Raw genomic sequence first — 20044 nt, 5'->3', positions numbered from 1 at the left:
CCTGGGCTAAGAACAAACTGCCCCTTTTTCGAAATCTTGAATGTCTCTCTGCAATTTCCAAATTTTGGTAGCTTGTAGCCTCTTCTCATATGATAAAATATTATCATAGAGCAAGTCAAGTTTATCTCCTAATACATCTTCTGGGAAGCTGTCCAATAACTCATTTGTAGGTTATTGATTTCATCCTGCAGCTCTTTTTCTTGTGGTCGAAAGAACTGAACGAGAAGCTGCATATATTGTGCACTAAGTCCAAGATTCAAAAGTTGCCAATCCTTCAGTAATCCAGGATAGGTCTTACCATAACTAGGCATAGTAAGTACCCTAAGACCTCTCGGTACTACTTTATGCTGCAGGGAAGCCTCAAAGTGAAAGTGCTGCCATTGTAGCCACTTGTATTTACATAATTTATTCTCCAATGCCCGATATTTCTCATGGAAGCTCAAAAACACACTCTCATGCTGTGTTACTGGAAAGAAGAGTGTGATAGAATCCCATTTGATGGCAAAGGATTAATGTTGGTATTTAAGACATTATGCTGGTGGAAATTGGGCTACTGTTGGCGGAAGGCATGGCCGAAGGCAGGAAGAGAGGAGAAAGGCTAGAACTGTGGTAGTGAGGGTCGGAACTTTGAATGTTGGCAGTATGACTGGTATAGGGAAGAGAGCTAGCTGATATGATGGACAGAAGGAAGGTTTGTATATTGTGTGTGCAAGAGACCATATGGAAGGGGAGTAAGGCTAGGTGTATCGGAGGTGGGTTCAAATTGTTTTATCATGGTGTGGATGGGAGGAGAAATGGCATAGGAATTATTCTGAAGGAACAGTATGCTAGGAGTGTTTTGGAGGTGAAAAAAGTGTCAGATAGAGTGATGTTTATGAAGCTGGAAATTGATGGTGTAATGATGAATGTTGTTAGTGCATATGCTCCACAAGTTGGGTGTGCAATGGATGAGAAAGGAAAATTTTGGAGTGAATTGGATGAAGTGGTGATGACTGTACCCAAGGGTGAGAGAGTGGTGATTGGAGCAGATTTCAATGGGCATGTTGGTGAAGGGAAAAGAGGGGATGAGAAAGTGATGGGTAGGTATGGTGTTAAAGGAATGCAGAAGGTCAGATGGTAGTGGATTTTGCGAAAAGGATAGACATGGCTGTGGTGAATACATATTTTAACAAGAGGGAGGAGCATAGGGTGACATACAAGAGTGGAGGAAGATGCACACAGGTGGATTATATCTTATGTAGGAGGGCCAGTTGGAAGGAGATTGGAGACTGTAAAGTGGTGACCGGAGAAAGTGTAGTTAGGCAGCATAGGATGGTGGTTTGTAGGATGACGGTGATCAAGAAGAGAAGGAGGAGTGTGAGGGCAGCACCAAGGATCAAATGGTGGAAATTGAAAAAGGGTAATTGTGAGGTGGAGTTCATGGATGAGTTAAGATAGGTACTGGGTGGCAGTGAAGAGTTACGAAATAGCTGGGTAACTACAGCAGAGCTAGTATGGGAGACTGCTAGAAAGGTGCTTGGTATCACATCTGGACAGAGGAAGGATGACAAGGAGACATGGTGGTGAAATGAGGAAGTACAGGAGAGTATACAGACAAAGAGGTTGGCAAAGAAGAAGTGGGATTGTCAGAGAGATGAAAGTAGACAGGAGTATAAGGAGATGAGGTGCTTGGCAAAGAGAGTGGTGGCGAAGGCTAAGGATAAGGCATATGAAGAGTTGTATGAAAGGTTGGACACTAAGGAGGGAGAAAAGGACCTGCACCGATTGGCTAGACAGAGGGACCGAGCTAAGAAAGATGTGCAGCAGGTAAAGGTGATAAAGGATAATGAGGGAATCATACTCACAAGCGAGGAGAGTGTGTTGAGGAGATGGAAAGAGTATTTTGAGGGGTTAATGAATGAAGAGAATGAGAGGGAGAGAAGGTTGGATGATGATGGGATAGTGAATCATGAAGTACAATGGATTAGCAAGGAGGAAGTAAGGATAGCTATGAAGAGAATGAAGAATGGAAAGGGTGTTGGCCCAGATGACATACCTGTGGAAGCATGGAGGTGTTTAGGTGAAATGACAGTGGAGTTTTTAACCAGATTGTTTAATGAAATCTTGGAAAGTGAGAGGATGCCTGAGGAATGGAGAAAAAGTGTTTTGGTACCGATTTTTAAGAATAAGGGTGATGTGCAGAGCTGTAGTAACTACAGAGGGGTTAAATTGATCAGTCACAGCATGAAGTTATGGGAAAGAGTAGTGGAAGCTAGGTTAAGAAGGGACATGATGATTAGTGATCATCAGTATGGTTTCATGCCAGGAATGAGCACTACAGATGCGATGTCTGCTCTGAGAGTGTTGATGGAGAAGTACAGAGAATGTTAGAAGGAGTTGCATTGTGTTTTTGTAGACATAGAGAAAACATATGACAGGATGCCTAGAGAGGAGTTGTGGTATTGTATGAAGAAGTCAGGAGTGTCAGAGAAGTATGTAAGAGTGGTGCAGGATATGTACGAGGGTAGTGTGACAGCGGTGAGGTCTGCGGTGGGAGTGACGGATGCGTTTAATGTGGAGGTGGGTTACATCAAGGATCAGCTCTGAGCCCTTTCTTATTTGTAATGGTGATGGACAGGTTGACAGACAAGATCAGACAGGAGTCCCCGTGGACTATGATGTCTGCAGATGACATTGTGATCTGTAGTGAGAGTAGGGAACAGGTGGAGGAGACCCCGGAGAGATGGAGATATGCTCTGGAGAGAAGAGGAATGAAGGTCAGCAGGACTAAGAATATATGTGTGTGAATGAGAGGGAGGATAGGGGAATGGTGAGGATGCAAGGAGTAGAGGTGGCGAAGGTGGATGATTTTAAATACTTGGGGTCAATAGTTCAGAGTAATGGTGAGTGTGGAAGAGAGGTGAAGAAGAGAGTACAGGCAGGATGGAGTGGGTGGAGAAGTGTGTCAGGAGTGATTTGTGACAGACGAGTACCTGTAAGAGTGAAAGGGAAGGTCTGCACGAGGGTAGTGAGACCAGCTATGTTATATGGGTTGGAGACAGTGGCACTGACAAAAAGGCAGGAGTTTGAGCTAGATGTAGCAGAGTTAAAGATGTTAAGATTTGCACTGGGTGTGACGAGGATGGACAGGATTAGGAATAAGTATATTAGAGGGTCAGCCCAGGTTGGAATGTTTGGAGACAACGCCAGAGAGGCAAGATTACGTTGGTTTGGATATGTGCTGAGGAGGGATGCTGAGTATATTGGGAAAAAGATGCTAAGGATGAAGCTACCAGGTAATAGGAAAAGAGGAATGCCTAAGATAGGGTTTATGGAAGTGGTGAGAGTGGACAATGCAGGTGGTTGGTGTGACAGAGCAAGATGCAGAGGACCGGAAGAAATGGAAACAGGTGATCTGCTGTGGCGACCCCTAACGGGAACAGCTGAAAGAAGATGATGATTTAAGACATTAGCCCAATGACGTGTGGTACTAACAGAGTCATTCTTTTTAAATGCAGGATTGTATGGTAGTTCCACTTGGATGTTAGCCACATCCCCTTCTGCCATGTCCAAGTATAAGCCAGCGAAACCAGAGTAAATAGAAATAGAAATGGCTCAAACTTGCAGCTTAACCAATATAGGTCGCAGTAAGTAGAAAAAATAATAAAGATAACCTCGGTTACTCATAGCAGGTAAACGAAAAGATGTTAGCCCTTTCACTGTATTCACCGCTTCATCAGGCATACACACTAAAGGAAACAGTATTATTTAAAACATTTTAATTAATGACATCACAAACCAATTAACTTATTAAAGTCACAGTATCATGCACATAAAATTAAAAACAATTTTCTTTAAAATAAGATATTTCGACTCAGTTTAGTGTTTCAAGGCCCTCTCTTTCAGAAAGGGCTTTAAGGAGACATTGACATTCAGTCCCTGAGGTCTATCTGCCTGAAGCCTAATTATCCAGTTTAAAGTTGTTTGGGCTAAACTTGAACCTAAAAGCTTTATTGAAGAAAGAGAAGTGTACATGAAGTTTTTAAGAAGCCCAATACCTTTATTTCACCTTCGCACCCTATGGTAGATGCATTCATTGAGTTGTGTGAGAAACAAATTAGAGATAGGATAGCTAGTCAGGGGAAAGCTAAATATTATCTGTCAAAGGCAGAATATGATGCACTACATGAATTAAAGAATATATCCAGTGTTGTAATTAGACCAGCTGACAAAGCAGGGGGTGTTGTGGTCCTAGACAAAGACCTTTATTTACAGCAGATGAATGTTTTATTAAATGAAGTTGACACTTACTTGAATGTATCTAGTTCGACTGTGAAAGGGATTATAGAGGTCTCCTTTCTAGTTTTTGACTTATTGATTACCAATATGATTAATGAACCTGTTTTTGAATATTTTAAAGTTGATTATCCCTTAATTCCCAACATGTATGGACTACCCAAAATGCACAAACATCTGATGTTACCACCCATGTGTTCTATAGTTTCTAGCAAGGGCTGGGTGACTGAACCTCTATCTATTTACGTGGAGAATAATTTGCACCCACTCCTAGATCAATGTGATGCTATCCTGAGGGATACTAAAGCATTCTTACAGAATCTGTTTATACAAACATGTAGTTTACACACTAATTAGGGTTTTGTCACCATGGACATAGAATCTTTATTTACTGTCATTCCCAATGGATGGAAAATATCGAATATTAAGAAATTTTTGAGTAGTAAAAATTGGAGTGACAGAAAAATGTGTTATTTGCACCATACTTTAATTGATTCTTGACAATAATGTTTTTACATTTAATAATGAATTTTATTTGCAGAAGGTTGGTGTGGCTATGGGCATACCATGTGCGAATAGCTATGCCAACCTTTGCTTGTTTCAATGGGAAATGGACTATGTAGTATCCAATGTATTGACTGAACATCTTAAATGGTATACACACTTTGTAGATGATGTCTTTTTGTTGCGGGATGGTACCGTTGATCACCTAAATTAGTTTATTTCATACCCGCATACTACCACCAGGTTCCACAGATTCACATATAAATATTCCTATAGAGACATTGATCTTTTAGATGTGAAGATCAACAGAGGGAAACTACATACTCTGCAAACAGGCGTCTACAGAAAGCTGGTTAGGAGAAATAATATCCTACATAATAGTAGTATGTACCCCTGACATGTAAAGAAAAATGTCCTTAAGGGACAGGTTTTCAGAATAATTAAGTTATTCAATGATGATGCTAAATTGGAGAGGGCACTATCAGATCTTAAATGTGAAATCCTCAGCAAGGGGTATAAAGCTACAGAGATCGACAGCTATATTACAGAAGCCTGGAGAGAAAGGCAGAATAGGTGCAGGCCCTATTATGGGGAAGTTACTCCATAAGAGATAAACTTAAGTCAAAGTAGAGTGGAGCCTGGTGATATCAGAGTCACCCACCCATACTCTAGTGACATCAATAGAGTATGTGATATTGTGAAGGCTAAGGAATATTTTAAAAACTGTAGATAAATGTAAGGATGTGATAGGTGAAACACCATTCTTTTCATTTAAGAACAACATATCCCTAAAGAGACATCTCTGTTATAACCTAAATAGGAAGCAAGAAGTATACTCAGAAAGGATTGGTACACATAAGTGCAGAAATTGTAGTGCATGCAAATACATATATGTAGGGGATTCCTTCCAACGTCCCTTTCTACACTTTAATATTGATTTTAATTTTTATGCTGATTGCAGGACTAACAACATAGTTTATTTCAGCTTCTGTAAGATCTGTTATGCCTACTACATTAATAAAACCAATTGTATGCTAAAAGATAGGATGCTAGAGCATTATAGGAATTTACGAAATATCAAAGAAACTAGTGCTTTGGCATAACACATTTTAAAAGAGGGCTCGAATCATAGTTTTAGCTTTTTTGTGTTAGAAGTATTAGAAGAGGGTAAGAGTGGTGGAGACTTTAAAAATAAAACAGTAGTGGCAGAACAAAAATGGATAATTAGGCTTCAGGCAGATAGACCTCCGGGACTGAATGCCAAAGTCTTCTTAAAACCCTTTCTGAAAGAGAGGCCCTTGAAACACTAAATTGAGTCTAAATATCTTATTATTTTAAAGAGCATTGTTTTAACTTTATGTGAGTGGTACTGTGTCTTTAATAAGTTAATTGGTTTGTGATGTCATTAATTGAAATCTTTTAAATAACACTGTTTCCTATGAGGGTGTATGTCTGATGAAGCAGTGAATACCGTGAAAGCGCTAACATCTGAATAAACTTTTATTGTTTTCGTTTACCTGCTATGAGTAACCGAGGTTATCTTTTATTATTTTTTCTACTTATTGCTATTTATATTAGTTACGCTGCAAGTTTGAGCCATTTCTACTTCTATTTACTCAGATTTTCAAAATTCTCTACAAATTACCTTGTCAGAAATGTTGGCAGAGAAAATGGTTCTAACTAATGCAGTGGTTCATTTGGGCTGGGATAAAAGATCTGAATTGCCTAGACATGATAAGGTCTTACTTGTTTTAATGCTATTGGCTGCCAAAAAGCAGCTACTAGAAAATGAAAATCAAACTCTAAGCCAGCTATAAATGAGATATTGAAGATTGTACAGGAGATTTAAAAATGGAGTGAGAATCTTTAGAAGAGGGAATGAACAAATTACTTAAAAATAAATGGAATATGTGGGTACAGTAAATTCAGAATAATGGTTGGAAGGAGGATCTGTGAGGTTTAAGAGAAGACAGGAATTAAGTAATACTTATAATGTTTGAATGAATGAAAATTGTTGGAAAGAAAATGTGGGCTACATGGTAAAAGCAATGGAAATGTTTTTCTTTTTTGTTAATGTATTTTTACTGATGTAATTCTTCAAAATGTGATGATTCAGCAAAGATATTAAAAAAGGGTTATTTGACCATCTCCATTCACTTTGAGGGGTAAAGATCTATTTATGATCTAGACGACCCAAATTAGATTATTGGCTCAGAGACATTACATTTGGTGTGGGGAAGAAGAGAAGAGAAATGATAATCGTTAGCCTGCCCTTCTCTTCTCTTGGGGAGAAGGACACGTCTGTGTATGCTCCCCATGATTGAAGTCCCAGTGAAAACCACAGCTCATATGAGAAATGGTGCCTACAAGGGCACACAGTTGATTATATCAGTAGCTGTATCAGGGAAAGAGATGTTCATCATGTTTCACTGTTGCAGTCATGACTGTAGGGTTCTCCCCTGCTGGCAGGCAGTCCTCGACAGAAGAGCAGATCTCCTAGTCCTTTTGGCCATGGATTTTAACTTGTTTTAGGTCCTCCTCTTTAGAGCTCAAGACACACAGTCCATGGTATGGCATCTTGTAAGGAAGTGTGAGGCCTTAATGTTTGGTAGGAGTTTGTCCAGCAGCTGGCTTTGAGTTTCACTCCCTCCACAACTTTTATTTCTGTGGATGAGGACATACTAGTGGTGGTAGAGTCACTTTCCCAGTTCTATTTTGGATTTTTAGCACCAAAGATTACATTGAGACTATTTATCCAGATGTAGGGCATTCTAGAGATTAATTATTCAGCCACCAGGGGGTATTGTACTCTACCCCTCCTTTTTCATTGTCATTGGGTAGAGAAGTGATGGTTGAGGTGGCTGAATTTCCCTTTTATGGCTGTTTTCCTGTTCCTTTTTGTTATTGTTACTGATTCAATACGTAATCATGAAGATCAGGTGTGATGTTCAGAGTCATTCTTGATTCTTCTGGCTGGCCTTATAAGAGATGAATTAGGGCTTTATCTCCGATAGTGACACAGTGACCAACCCTCAGTGTTGGCAAGGATGCCTCCCATTTCACTGAGTTTGGAGAGCTGGATCTGCTACAAGCCTTCCATTGAAATTTTCAAGTAGAAACATTTCTCAGTTTTGTCAAGGCAGCATACTCTGCTGTTCTATGTAGTCAGTTGTAAGTGTACTCGATATTTCAGTCACCTATATGCCTGGTCCTAGGCTTTTCCATGAGAGAGAGTTTCTGAGTAGCGCTCTGCTCATTTTTCCCACTGGATGTCAATATTGAGACCCTCTCATCCCAGCTTGAGTGGTTTTCTTTGGAATGCTGTTTGATTGCCTGCCCACCATTGAATAACTTTTCCACTTTGGGGTATTGGAGGTTACAGTTGATTGGTTTACTTGTTTGTCACTGGTTGTGTAGGCCTAAGGGTACTGGAGATTATGCTTGGATTAAATTTCCTTCCTAGCAGGACCACCTCTGCAAGGTACCAGAGCTTCAAGCCTGGCAGTGTAGTAGCCTTCTTTGTAATGTTTTGAAGCACTGAGTACCCCCATCTCATTTCCAGTTTTTCTTTGATGGTGGTTATGATTTTTGTCTTTGAAGGTGGGTTTGATTTTTGTCTTGAAACCAGTGTGTTCGCTTTATTTCTTTGTGGGTACAGAAGTTGTAGAAGACAGAAGGACAGTCTTTCACTCCGTGGACATGCACAACCAACTCAGATGATTGCTGAAATGGTTGTGCGAGTTTGATTGCATGGATCAGTGGTCCATGACTAGCTTTAGTAAATATGGGACTTACTGTTGTCAGACTTTTACTTCTTAGTGGCTGACAGTGGCACACACTTTGCCATTGGTTGCTCCAATTGTTGGTCTTGGCTGTGTCAAAGTTTGCTTCTCTTCAGGGTCGCTCATTCAATTGCTTAAATTTTAGGATATCTTATTGCAGACCCTGGCACCATAACCTTTGGTCTGCAGTGTTTTGTTTAAGCAGGCATTGTCTCAACTTCAGCTCCAGCAGATGAGACTTTTCTAGTTAGATTTCTTCCAGAATTTGTCTTGTGGTTTGTTCTGTTGTAATCATTTGATTCCTTCCACCCTAATGGCTTACTTTTTGAAAATCTTAACTCAGAAATGGGCCTATGACTTTTCAGGAGGGCCTTTGGTGTTGGATATAACAGACATTTTCTTAATATATCAGTTGACCTGTGTGAGTGGGCGACACTTCCATCTAGTCTTGGCTTTTGGAAATCCTGGAAAATCAGTTAAGTATGTAGTAATATTTCACTTGTTATTTAAGTAGATGCAAAATCTGAATTGTTTCTTAATTTGCAAAAAGAAACATGCTAGGAGGAGGGAGCAAACTGGCAGGGGCAGAAAGCTGTATGTTTATGTAGTTGACACATCATGCTGCTGTAATTTTCTGGATCCACAGATGAATACTTATCTGCTTCTATTTTACTGCTGTGGTATGTTAAAATCATGGATAGAAAACTTTGTGAGAGTTTTACTTTTGGGGTGGGCTGTGCACTATCTAATCAAGTTAGCAGTTTTCTTTTTTTGACTACTACATTCTGCTTAAGTTGTAGTGATTTGATGATGTCCTTTTCAGTCTTTCTCATTACTGGGTCTAGGATCTCACTGTCTGATCCAATACGTCCGCTTTCCACCAGCCGTCAGATCCAAGCCTCAAGCTCCTTCCTTTACCCATAAACCCCTAGAGCATCCCTAAGCCCTCAGATCTTGTTTGCCACCATTCTAGTCAGATGGAAGATCAAGCCTCTGCAATTCGTGATTAAGTGAAACTTATTTTTGCTTCTTTTTCTCATTTCTTTCTTTTCCATAGTGTAGTGTGTCGCTCCTCCCTTTTTCACTTTGTAATAATTTTTTTTAGTGTGGATTGTTTTTTTGCAGCTAGAGTGTGCTTGTGGTAAGTAAGTTGGTTTACTATCATTTTATTGAAGTGGGCTCTGTCAAATCCACTTTGCACGAAGTCTGAAACTCGAACATTGACAATGTTGAACTCCGATATTTCCACAGTACAAATCTCACCCCTCTGTCGACCCATATTAATGCTTGTTCCTAGGTCGAATTGATAGTAAGCCAGATAGGTTAGGTGTGTATGTGTACGGTTCTAAATTTCTCGTTGTTCTTTTTAGTATGTGTTCTCTGTTTCCATTCCTTTCTATGTTACTGATTTGTTAGAGTGAAATAGACTGTGTGCGTGCTAGGAAGGTTAATGTTTAGTTCTTCTTTTTCTGGTGTGTGTTTACTTAAAAAAAATAAGTTCTCATTTTCTCTTTTTGTAGTTTAAAGTTAATCTTTTGGCCTTGGCCCCGACTTTAGCCTTTTGTTGGTATCAAGGACTTAAGTTGGTTTTCTCTTCTCGGCTTACCTTTTTGATAGCTTCAGGGTATGTGTGTCTGTGTGTCTTTGCAGTGTCCGAGAAACCAGACAAACCTACTGGCTTCAAAAATTGCACTTCTTGTGGAAATAAGATCCTCAACTCCGATGTCCACAAGAAGTGCATATACTGTTTGGGAGCTGCCCATCTGGACACTCCTTGCACGGTGTGCAGTACCTTCAATCCGAGAGCTCTCTCTGATCAAAGGAACAAGTTGATTCTTAAAGGTTTACTGCCTGCTGGGACTCAAACCCCCACTAGACAGACAGTCTCAGAGCCAAGGAAGAGACACCAGCAGTCTCCTTCATCCTCCTCAGAGCCTTCCTAAAAGCAAAGAGCATTGGATCAGACATTGTCAGATCCTACCCTTTCTTCAAATCCAACGGACTCCACTCCCAGTACCAGTTCTCCCATGTGAGCCATCCCAGAGTCAGATCCTGAGACCTCTGATCTGAGAGCTAGAGACGATACTCAAAAAACAAAGAACCACAGAAAAACATCTTTTTTTTAACATCGTGTGTTCTAGTACCATTCTTCCAAGTGGGTGCTGGATTTTTAGCTAGAGACTATACCCCGGATCTGACATTACAGGCAGTGTCTCCAACCCTGCCACCTAAGCTTCTCCAGACACGAACCAAGCCCTCGAGACTGCCCTCCACCACCTCTTCTAGGTCTTCCAGGAGCTTCTTTGAATTTGACATAGACAGGATGATGCGGAAGTTCCTTAGGGCTCAAATTCAGATGGGGGTCATTCCACCTCCGTCCCCCACCAGATCAGTTAGCTCTCCTGTCCAACAATGACCTTCTCCTTCTCTGATCTGTCCTTTGGTTTTGGAGCCCAGGGAGTCTAGATCCCTGAGAGGCACGTCATCTGATCCTAAGAAGTCCCAAACTTCAGATACACCTGTTACCCTGACCAGCTCGCTTCATTTATCTTCAGATCAGAGCAGGTCTCTGATCCAAGAGGTCTAAGCGGGGTCAGAGGGACAGGGTTCTGCTTTGTTCGGATCATTTCCTCCCCCAGGACCCTCTGCTCTAGACAGCTCGGGTCTGATTCTCTCTGGAAAGTGTGGATCCAGGGCTTTCTCCGACTTCCTGTCCTCAGCAGCTTCAGCTCTGAGGGGGGAGGGAGGGGTTTCTCCAGGTCCGTCAGCCTTCCAAGTTGTAGAAAAGGTCTTTCCTGCAGCCAGAGAACCATCCTCTTCTGTGTTGATTCCTACTTCCCATCTTCCATCTGTTTTGAGTGCTGAACCCATCATTCCTGTTCCATTAGGTCTGCTTGTTCCAGAACATCTCCATGTATGTCCAGCACAGGGACTCCCCTCCTCTTCTGATACCTCACCAGACCATCCCTCAGAGGAGGTACCTCAAAAGAGATTTGTGCAAAAGGAGGTACATGGACTCCCACATGGAGTTTTTCACAGAGGACACAGACTTTGAGGAAGGAGAAGGATTGCCCTGATCTCCACCTGACGATGGCTCCTTCAAGGACATCATGGAAATACTTAGGCAAAGAGGTGGATGGTCTGCCCAAAATCCTTCTCCTGAGGTGACTGTGTTTCTGGAGGCATTTGGGGATGGCCTATCTATGTATTGGGTGACCACACCCCTGGTGGATTAGCTTATTGACCTTGTCTCTTGCCGGGAATAGAAGGAGCCAGACACACTGTTGAACCGATTCCAAAACGTCAGGATAAAATCCTATCTCCACCCACCGACCGCCTGTTCTGGAGTAAGGGAATTACTGTAGATGTTATGGTTATCACAGCAGCCACAAAGGAGGAGCTAACACAGCAGAGCTCCACTGTCCATCCCCCGAACAGGGAGTCCAGGTCAATGGACAGGTTTGGGAAGCATGTCTACACCTCAGCTACTTTCGCACTGAAGTTGTTGAATTTTATAGCCCATTTCACGTGTTTGCAGAGAGAGCAAATTCTCTCACGGAGTCCATGTCGGCAGAGGACCTTAAAGAACAACAATGGGATTCTGTTATTAAATGCTCAATTTCTGTGTCCTTTTTCTCCCTGTTTGCAGTCCCTGCTATGAATAAACAATGCAGCATTTAAAATACTTTAAATCAACTGCTTCTCTCCACTAGTACAATACCTTACTGTACTGTGGTGGTTTCGCTTTCAAAAAACTTTTATCCCTCCCTGGAAAAGCTTACTGCAGTCTCCAATTCATTGATGTCATCAAGTCCAACGAATACGGGTAGTTTTCTGCCCAATTCCCTCCCCAAACTGACATCACCATGACTATCCTAAAAATCCACCCATAGTTTTCTGCCCAATTCCCTCCCCAAACTGACATCACCATGACTGTCCTAAAAATCCACCCATGCTGTGATGTCACAGCTCCCTGGTCCTTCCCTTACCCATGCAGAAATTAAAGGCTAGAACAAGGAAACAGTACACGAGTCAAGTCTCCTGCTGTGAGCTGTCAATCACAGCAGGTAACCGGTCAAATTGCCCTTAGCAGTTTGACAGCTAGGGAAATTAGGTGTGAAGGGGTATAGAAGAGGAGTCAAAGTAGTACAATTCAGGCTTTACAAAAGACGGCATTTTAGCCATTCTGAAAACAAGCAGCAGTAAAAAAACACTTTGAAAGTCTGTTCTGTGGCATTTGCACTTTGTGTTTTAAGTAGTCATTGAATGGCATGAAATGTTACTTAAAACTAACTGACTGAAAGACAGCAGTGTAAGCATGTAAAATCAATGCGTTGACAGGAGCTTTAGGAAGAAAGAGTCCTGCATGATGTAATTTTTTTACAGACAAGCACTGTATTGTGGGATACCTAGAGGTATCAGGATCACTTCAAGATGCTAGACCCCATGAGGTCAGACTCAGAAATTTACGTATAAAAATATTTGAAAACCTATAAATAGTCCCAGAATGATGTTAAAATGTAGGAAACACCAAACCATGATGAAATAAACATATTTTGGTCTGTGGGGTGCAGTTCTCCTTTAAGAAAGTTCTTTGCAGCTGGTCACTCTATTGTCCATACCTAACTCATCAATGAGGTTAATTTCCGGTGCAGCAGTAGGTGCCTCTTGAGCAACTGGTTCAGGCATAACCATACGTGACATGCCTGGATGAGGCTGTGCGATTTTGCGGAACCCTTTAAGACTGCCTTTGTTAGTGCCCCTTTCAGTGTTTTTTTCCCTTTTCAGGCCATCAGTCATGGAAACACTTACCCACAGTGAGCAGGACGGAAAAACCCTGTCTGCTGTTTTTTATTCTTCCGCGTGCCTTCTCCAGGAACCAACGAGTTGGCAAGAAAATTTGGTTCCACACTTCTCTGGCAACCTTCCAGGACTCACTGGGCGATTCCTCTTTCAGAAGCAGAGGAGGAAGTTTCATTGGCAGACATTGCCCTTGAGGCAGAGGGGGAACCTCAGAATTAGGGCTTTAGGGATTCCTTTCCTGACAAGCCCTATCATTAGTCCCATCATCCATCTGAAAAATGTCCCCCAACTGCTCTTCACTGCAGGCAGTCAGGGGACATTTTTCACTGCACAGAGAAGCCTGAACAAGTGTCCCACAAAATGAATGGGTGCTTTCCATTATATCCAGAGGCTATTGCATTTCCTTTTCCTTTCTTCCTACAAGACTAAATAAAAAAACTCCTCTATGTTCCACCCAGTCAGAGGAAGTCAGCAGCCTTAGAAATCCAGAAGCTGCTTTAGAAAAGAGCCATCCCAACTGAACAGATAGGATTCAGGACTTACCCCTGCTTCTTTTTGGTGCCAAAGAAAACAGGAGGCATCAGACCAGTCCTGGATCTAAGCAAACCGAACCATACACAGGTGCTCCAGGAAATTTCTGCGTTTCCAGTTGGGAGCCAGTCAATATCAATTCAGGTCACTGCCCTTTGGTCTCACCATAGCCCCCCGTGTTGACCAAGTGCATGGCAGTGGTTGCAGTTCACTTGAGATTCAGATGATTCCAGGTGTTTCTTCACCTAGATGGTTTGCTTCTTACTGCCCCAACCAGGTATTATATAATACAAGACAGAGATTATCTGATGAGCATCTCAAACTCTTTAGGAATTTCTGTAAACTTGGCAAAGTCAAAGGTAACTCTGGTGCAAAACCTGAAATTCATAGGGATTCAGCTGGACACCTTGCACACAGTAGATTATCTTCCAACACACAGAATACTCCCCTTGAGAAATCAGATAAGAGACATGCTGTTGTCTCATCCTTCTCCACCTGTGAGGCTGGTATTACAAGTGCTGGGATCCATGTCAGCGGCTATAATACTAGTCCCCTTTTTCATTTAGATACTCCAGTGGACATTAGCGGTTCAATGATCAATCCTCCAGCATCCTCTTTGTATGCCTATAAAACTCATCCAAGTCTGCATACGCCATGTTTGTTGGTGGATTCTATGCCAAGACCTGTGCTTGGGCAGACCATTTTCTCTTCCCCTGCCAACAGCCACAGTGACTATGGACATTTCCCAGCTGGGGTGAGGGGGCATTACAGCAGGAAATTGGTCCAAGGCATGTGGTCCCGGTTAGAGACCAGGTTGCATATCAGTGTTCTAGAGATGAGGGCAGTCCTTCTGTCATTGCAAGCCTTTCAGGGCAACCTCTGTCTATGGATCATTGCTATACACAGACATGTCAGTTGCCTGATACATCAACAAAAAAGGAGGAACTCGTTCTTGCCTGTTATGCAGGGAGGCCATTAGGGTCTGGGAATGGGCAATCTCTTAAGACTGCTTTCTAGTTGCAATGCACATACATGGGAAAAACAACGTTTTCATGAATAGACTCAGCAGATCCATTCTGATGCCTCAGAAGTGGTCCCTCAGCCAGTCAGTAGCGAACAAGATCTTCAGCCATTGGGGCCAGCCTTGCTGCACCCTATTTGCTTCTCCCCTCAACAACAAGTGCAGCAAGTATTTTGCTCTGATCCCCTCTCATGGGGAGTCACCGAGGGATGCACTAGTCTGTGATTGGCCCCCGAGTCTCCTCTATGTTTACCCCCCTCTACCTGTGATCCCAAGATTTCTTCAGAAAACAAGCAGGCCAAAGAGCTCAGTCATCCTCATTGCCCCCTTTTTGCCTCGGCAGGTGTGGTTCCCCTTTCTGTGGTCTCTTCTCAAGTATCCTTCATGGATTTTGGAGTCCTCTTAGGATCTCCTGTCTCACCCATCAGAACTCCAGCACCCCACTCTCCATGCCCTCAAACTAACCACGTGGGTTCTCCAATTCCAATGATTGTTAGACAGCCAGGCTGGTTCACCAGTACATTGCATTGTTTTGGCCTCTTTAAAGTCTTCCACTAAAACACTGTACAAGAGTAAGTGGAAAAGATTTTCTATATGGGCTTATAAAGAGAACATTGACCCCTTTTCAGCTTCACTCCCAGACATTTTACTTTTTCTTTAGTCACCTCTTCAATCAAGGAGCTAATTTTTCCACCATTAAGCTCCAGCTAGTGGCGATATCTAATTTTCACTCAGGAAGCCAACATTTTTCCTTCTTGCCTTCTACTAAACTATGCAAAGCTTTCTTGAAGGGAGTTTTCCTTCTCCAACCTCCAGTCAAAGAACCTTCTTCACAGTGGGCCTCACAGTAGTTCTTCAAGGATTAACCCAGAAATCTTTTGAGCCCGCAAGTACCTGTGATTTAAAATACATTTCCTGTAAAACTATTCTGCTTGTAGCAGTTACTTCAGCGAAGAGAATTTTGGAATTGCCGGCATTATTAGCAAATCCCCCTTATATTGTCTTTCACAAAGACAGAGTAGCTCTAAACTAATCCCTCCTTCATGCCCGTGGTTGTCACTGAGTCGAATCTTAATCAGTCTGTTCAACTCCCTGGTGTTTTTTTTCTCAATTTTTCGAACAAAGGTGAATATATGCTACACCTTTTAGATGTGCATCAGCAGTTATGTTTTATCTTCACAGAACAAAATCTGATCAGTTTTTTGTGTCCTTGTCTTCCAGTCATCTAGAACAGGTGGTGTCCAAGGTTACTTTAGCAAAATGGATTACTGATTGCATTTCATTGATTTACCGTACAAAAGGTCAGTGTCTCCCTCACCCACCTAAAGCCCATTCAACTAGGTCCATGTCAACTTCAGCTGCCTTTTCCTCCATATCTTCTATTGACAGTATTTTTGTGGCAGCCACTTGGTCGACTATATTACCTTTGTTACCCATTACAAGCTGGACATTATCTCCAGAAGCAAAACTGCTTTTGGTTCAGCAGTGCTCCGTCATATCCTTCCATGAACTCCACCCAAGAGTTATATAGCTGGGGACTCTGACCCAGTAGTGAGGAAAAATGAAAAGGACAACATCAAATGTATAAGTTATGTACTTACCATAACTTGGCATCTGTATTGTCCATTTTCATTCTTCCTCACTCCCCCCCCCCAATCCATCCCCCTGCCTTTGTTCCTAGAAGTTCCCTGGATATTTTCAGAACTCACAGGTTCTTGGTTTGACCATGCTCAGGATATTAAATCTCTTCAGTGGTTTGTTTATTACTAGGTGATGGCAGGTTTCATACAGATGTATGCATATAGAATGCAGCAAACTTGGTCTGAGGCTTAGAGATGGTCTAGGGGTTTATGGGTAAAGGGAGGAGCTTGAGGCTTGGATCTGAAGTCTGGTGGAAAGCGTCTGTATTGGATCCAACGTTCGGATCCTATACCCAGTAGTGAAGAAGAATGAAAATGGACAACACAGATGCCAAGTTATGGTAAGTACACAACTTATAAATAACTGTATATCACTGCATTCTCCTTTTTTGGCACAATGATCTAATCCAGCAGATTTTGTTTTTTACACAACAGGATTTGCCAAGGAATGTTCAGGAAGTTCTTGGTCTTGCCAAAGGAGAAGAAAAAAGATCAGCACAGGTACCTACAGCTTCTACTCCAAGCTCCGACACTGAAAGTTCATCGCAGGAGCTTTTAAGCAGCACCACACATGAATCAGAACTAACAAACAGCATGTCACAGACTCAGGCTGACAGCAGCATTGAGATTCTGCCTCCTGAGGATGCTGATACAACCTCACAAAGCATCTCTCCTGCAGCTCTAACTCCTTGATTTAAAAAAAAAATTGAGGGATTGATGGCTGTACCATCCTTACCCATTATTAATAATAGACATTCTTTTTTACTAACAACTTCTGAACTGAAAAAAATCCTGCATGCATTTTCTTCAGATATAACTGGACTTAAGACTTACTTCCATTTAACCTGAGATTTGAAGACAGAGCCGAGCACTACAAGGATATGAATCTCAAATGCAAGTTGCACTTTAGCTTTTCAGAGTAATAAAATGGTGTTTCTTGAACAGTAAGGCATTCAGACCAGGTGCAGTGTTATGCTGCTGAAAATTCTAGATGACATTATGGCACATTTCCAAGCAGATTTTATGCCTGCATTAATTTAAAAAGAAGTTGTTTTACTGCCTACCTGTTATGGGAGAATTGCACTACTACTGCATAACTGGGGGCATACAAAGGAAACCGTTTGCTTGTTTCTTTCAATGTATGCATTATTTTGCTATCAAATTAGTTGTGATTCTGAATATATCCAGATAATGCTTTCTGATTTAGAATGGCTGTTGTAGCAGTGGTGAGATGGTTCCCAACTCTTGTTAGCCTGTTTCAGGAGATGACTAGTTTAGGAGTACCAATGAGGGGCTGTCCGACCTCATGGTAAGAATATTTTCTTGCACCTTGTTTCATTAGTGTGGTGAAGTGCATGGTGATATTCATAGTATGGACGGTGAGAGGGTTATTTTCTTGGATTAATTATGTGGCCTGCATTGGGTCTCAGTAGTGTGACAGTCAGGAACCTTAAACTGTTTTTAAACAAGTGCATCAGTTGTAATGAGTCACAGCAGAAGGTGTTAACATTTCAACTCCTGTATTGCAGAGCAACTTTCCTTTTTCCTAGAAATACTGCAAGCTACATTTATAGTTCATCACATTTAAACTTAATATTTCTGTGTATCTTCTTTATTACTGTTGGTTTCTTCTTATGCAGTAAAATACAAAAAATTTGACCATTTCCTGAAATGCCACTAGAAACCCATGCAATCAGATGTCTTGCATCTTTCAGTTAAAACTGTAAGGAGGGTGCACCAAAGGTTTTAATTAATACCTTTTTAATTTTTTTTCTGTACTGTGTAATAACTGAGGGCCATTCATTATGCCAAGGATTTTTTTTACTGGCTTGACAGAAATGTGAAGAACAGTGTAAAAAAATGTCTGTTTTAAGTTTTTGTGGAGCACACGACATTGTTCCTTTGTGTTAGGGGAAAAACTAGACATTCCTGGAAAGTAGTCCATTGTTCTGCCTAAGCAAGATAAAAATATTGCACATGGTTCTGTATATAGCAGTGTTAGAACTAAACAGCCTGCTGTGAGTGATATCATGGAAAGCTGGCTACCATGTGGTTGAAAAATAGTTGATACAGTGTTACGTGGAAGGATAGTGATGTTTGCCCCATTTCATAGTGCAGTGAGCTGAACCATTACAGTGCAAACCATATTAATCGGAGGCCCATGACGAAAGGAGCTAAATAAGTGACACAGGTGCCAGGAAGATTGGGTTGTTTAACTAATCTAAACCATAAAACTTGTGCTGCTTAAAAATTAAGGTCCTAAGCAGAATTGTGAGAATCTCACATTTTCTGTGCTGTTTGTACAGCAAGTAATAAAAAAAATGAATAAACACAAATTCTGATGTTCTTTGATCCACTCATTTTTATTATCATGTAATGTTTTTATGTATACTGTGAGAAAGCAGCAGAAGTGGTGGCTGCCCATAGAACAGATCATCTTAAAATGTGTATGATCTGCGTATGTGTTTTCCAAGTCCATTTGTAGCATAGCCAGTCCTTCAGAACTGCCATCTCTGATGATTTAAAAAAAAAAAAAAAAAAAAAAGACTTTGGCTGCTTAACTAGAATAAAGGGTTTTAAAATGTTTGATTGCACTTGTGTGGAAGTTAGAACACAACCAGAGTGACCAGGGTGTCCAGCATCTGTAAATACTAGACTACCTGTTCTGTTGTGCTTTATTCTGTCTCGTCTTGGTAAAAAACTGCACTCACAAAACCATCCCAGGTCATCACGCACACATGTATATAGTAGCAGTTAGTTTTGTCAAGTGATCAGCTTGTCTTCAGGTAGGAGATGTGGACTTCATGGTTTGTTGAGTAGTGCTATAGTCAGTTGTGCTTGGGTGGATTACAGCACTGCAATGTCAGTTGCTCAGTCATCACAGTTGTGTAACACTTGAAGTTTGTATGTGTGTGTGTGTGTGTATATATATATATATATATATATATATATATATATATATATATATATATCCGTATCATATAGAAAGATCGATGAACATATATCTGTCTATCTTATTGATCACTGCTGCAGTAGTCTTGGCTAAATGGGTTGTAGTCTGTCAAGGATATAACCATCATCCAACTTCCAAAGCTTCAGTGCACCTTTTTCATGCCCAAACTACAGCTCGAGCTGAGCTGAGTAAAAAGATAGGTTTGGGCACCAAGCCCTTCAGAACTTTTCTGCCACTGAGGTGAGGGATACGTTCCTCTGAGGCTTTCAAGGATCGACAGTTGGCTTGTGTTTTTCCTTTGATGGACATTTAAGTTCTCTTTGGGGAAAAACATTCCACATTAAATTAAAAATGTTTTTATTGTATTTCCCTGTTTAGTACAGTTATTTTTAAGCTAGGAGTTTTTTAATGGACTGTCATGAGACTTAACTGTACTTTTAAACAGGAACACACTTTTTTCCTGTTAGTTTAAAAGACAATCTAAGTAGTTTACTTCATTTGCTCTTCAACCTGTGGGTCTTCGGATCCACTTTGG

The 20044-nt window shown here is 41.3% G+C and overlaps 1 protein-coding gene across 1 annotated transcript in view; it reads left to right on the top strand.

The window, feature by feature from the left end:
* The window catches only part of TBC1D17 (TBC1 domain family member 17), a 1580308-nt gene extending 1561405 nt beyond the window's left edge, over positions 1 to 18903 (top strand). The window contains exon 17 of the mRNA XM_044059599.1: positions 16992 to 18903. Within this exon, the coding sequence (XP_043915534.1) occupies positions 16992 to 17249 (258 nt within the window). The 3' untranslated portion in view covers positions 17250 to 18903. The remainder of the gene's footprint in view (positions 1 to 16991) is intronic.
* Positions 18904 to 20044: the final 1141 nt, after the last annotated feature.

This window comes from Protopterus annectens, chromosome 17.part0 (assembly GCF_019279795.1).
Source record: "Protopterus annectens isolate FY-2018-M chromosome 17.part0, PAN1.0, whole genome shotgun sequence".
Lineage (NCBI taxonomy): Eukaryota > Metazoa > Chordata > Ceratodontiformes > Protopteridae > Protopterus > Protopterus annectens.
The sequence above is the reverse complement of the archived record's forward strand: the minus strand, read 5'-3'. Positions and strand labels throughout refer to the sequence as shown.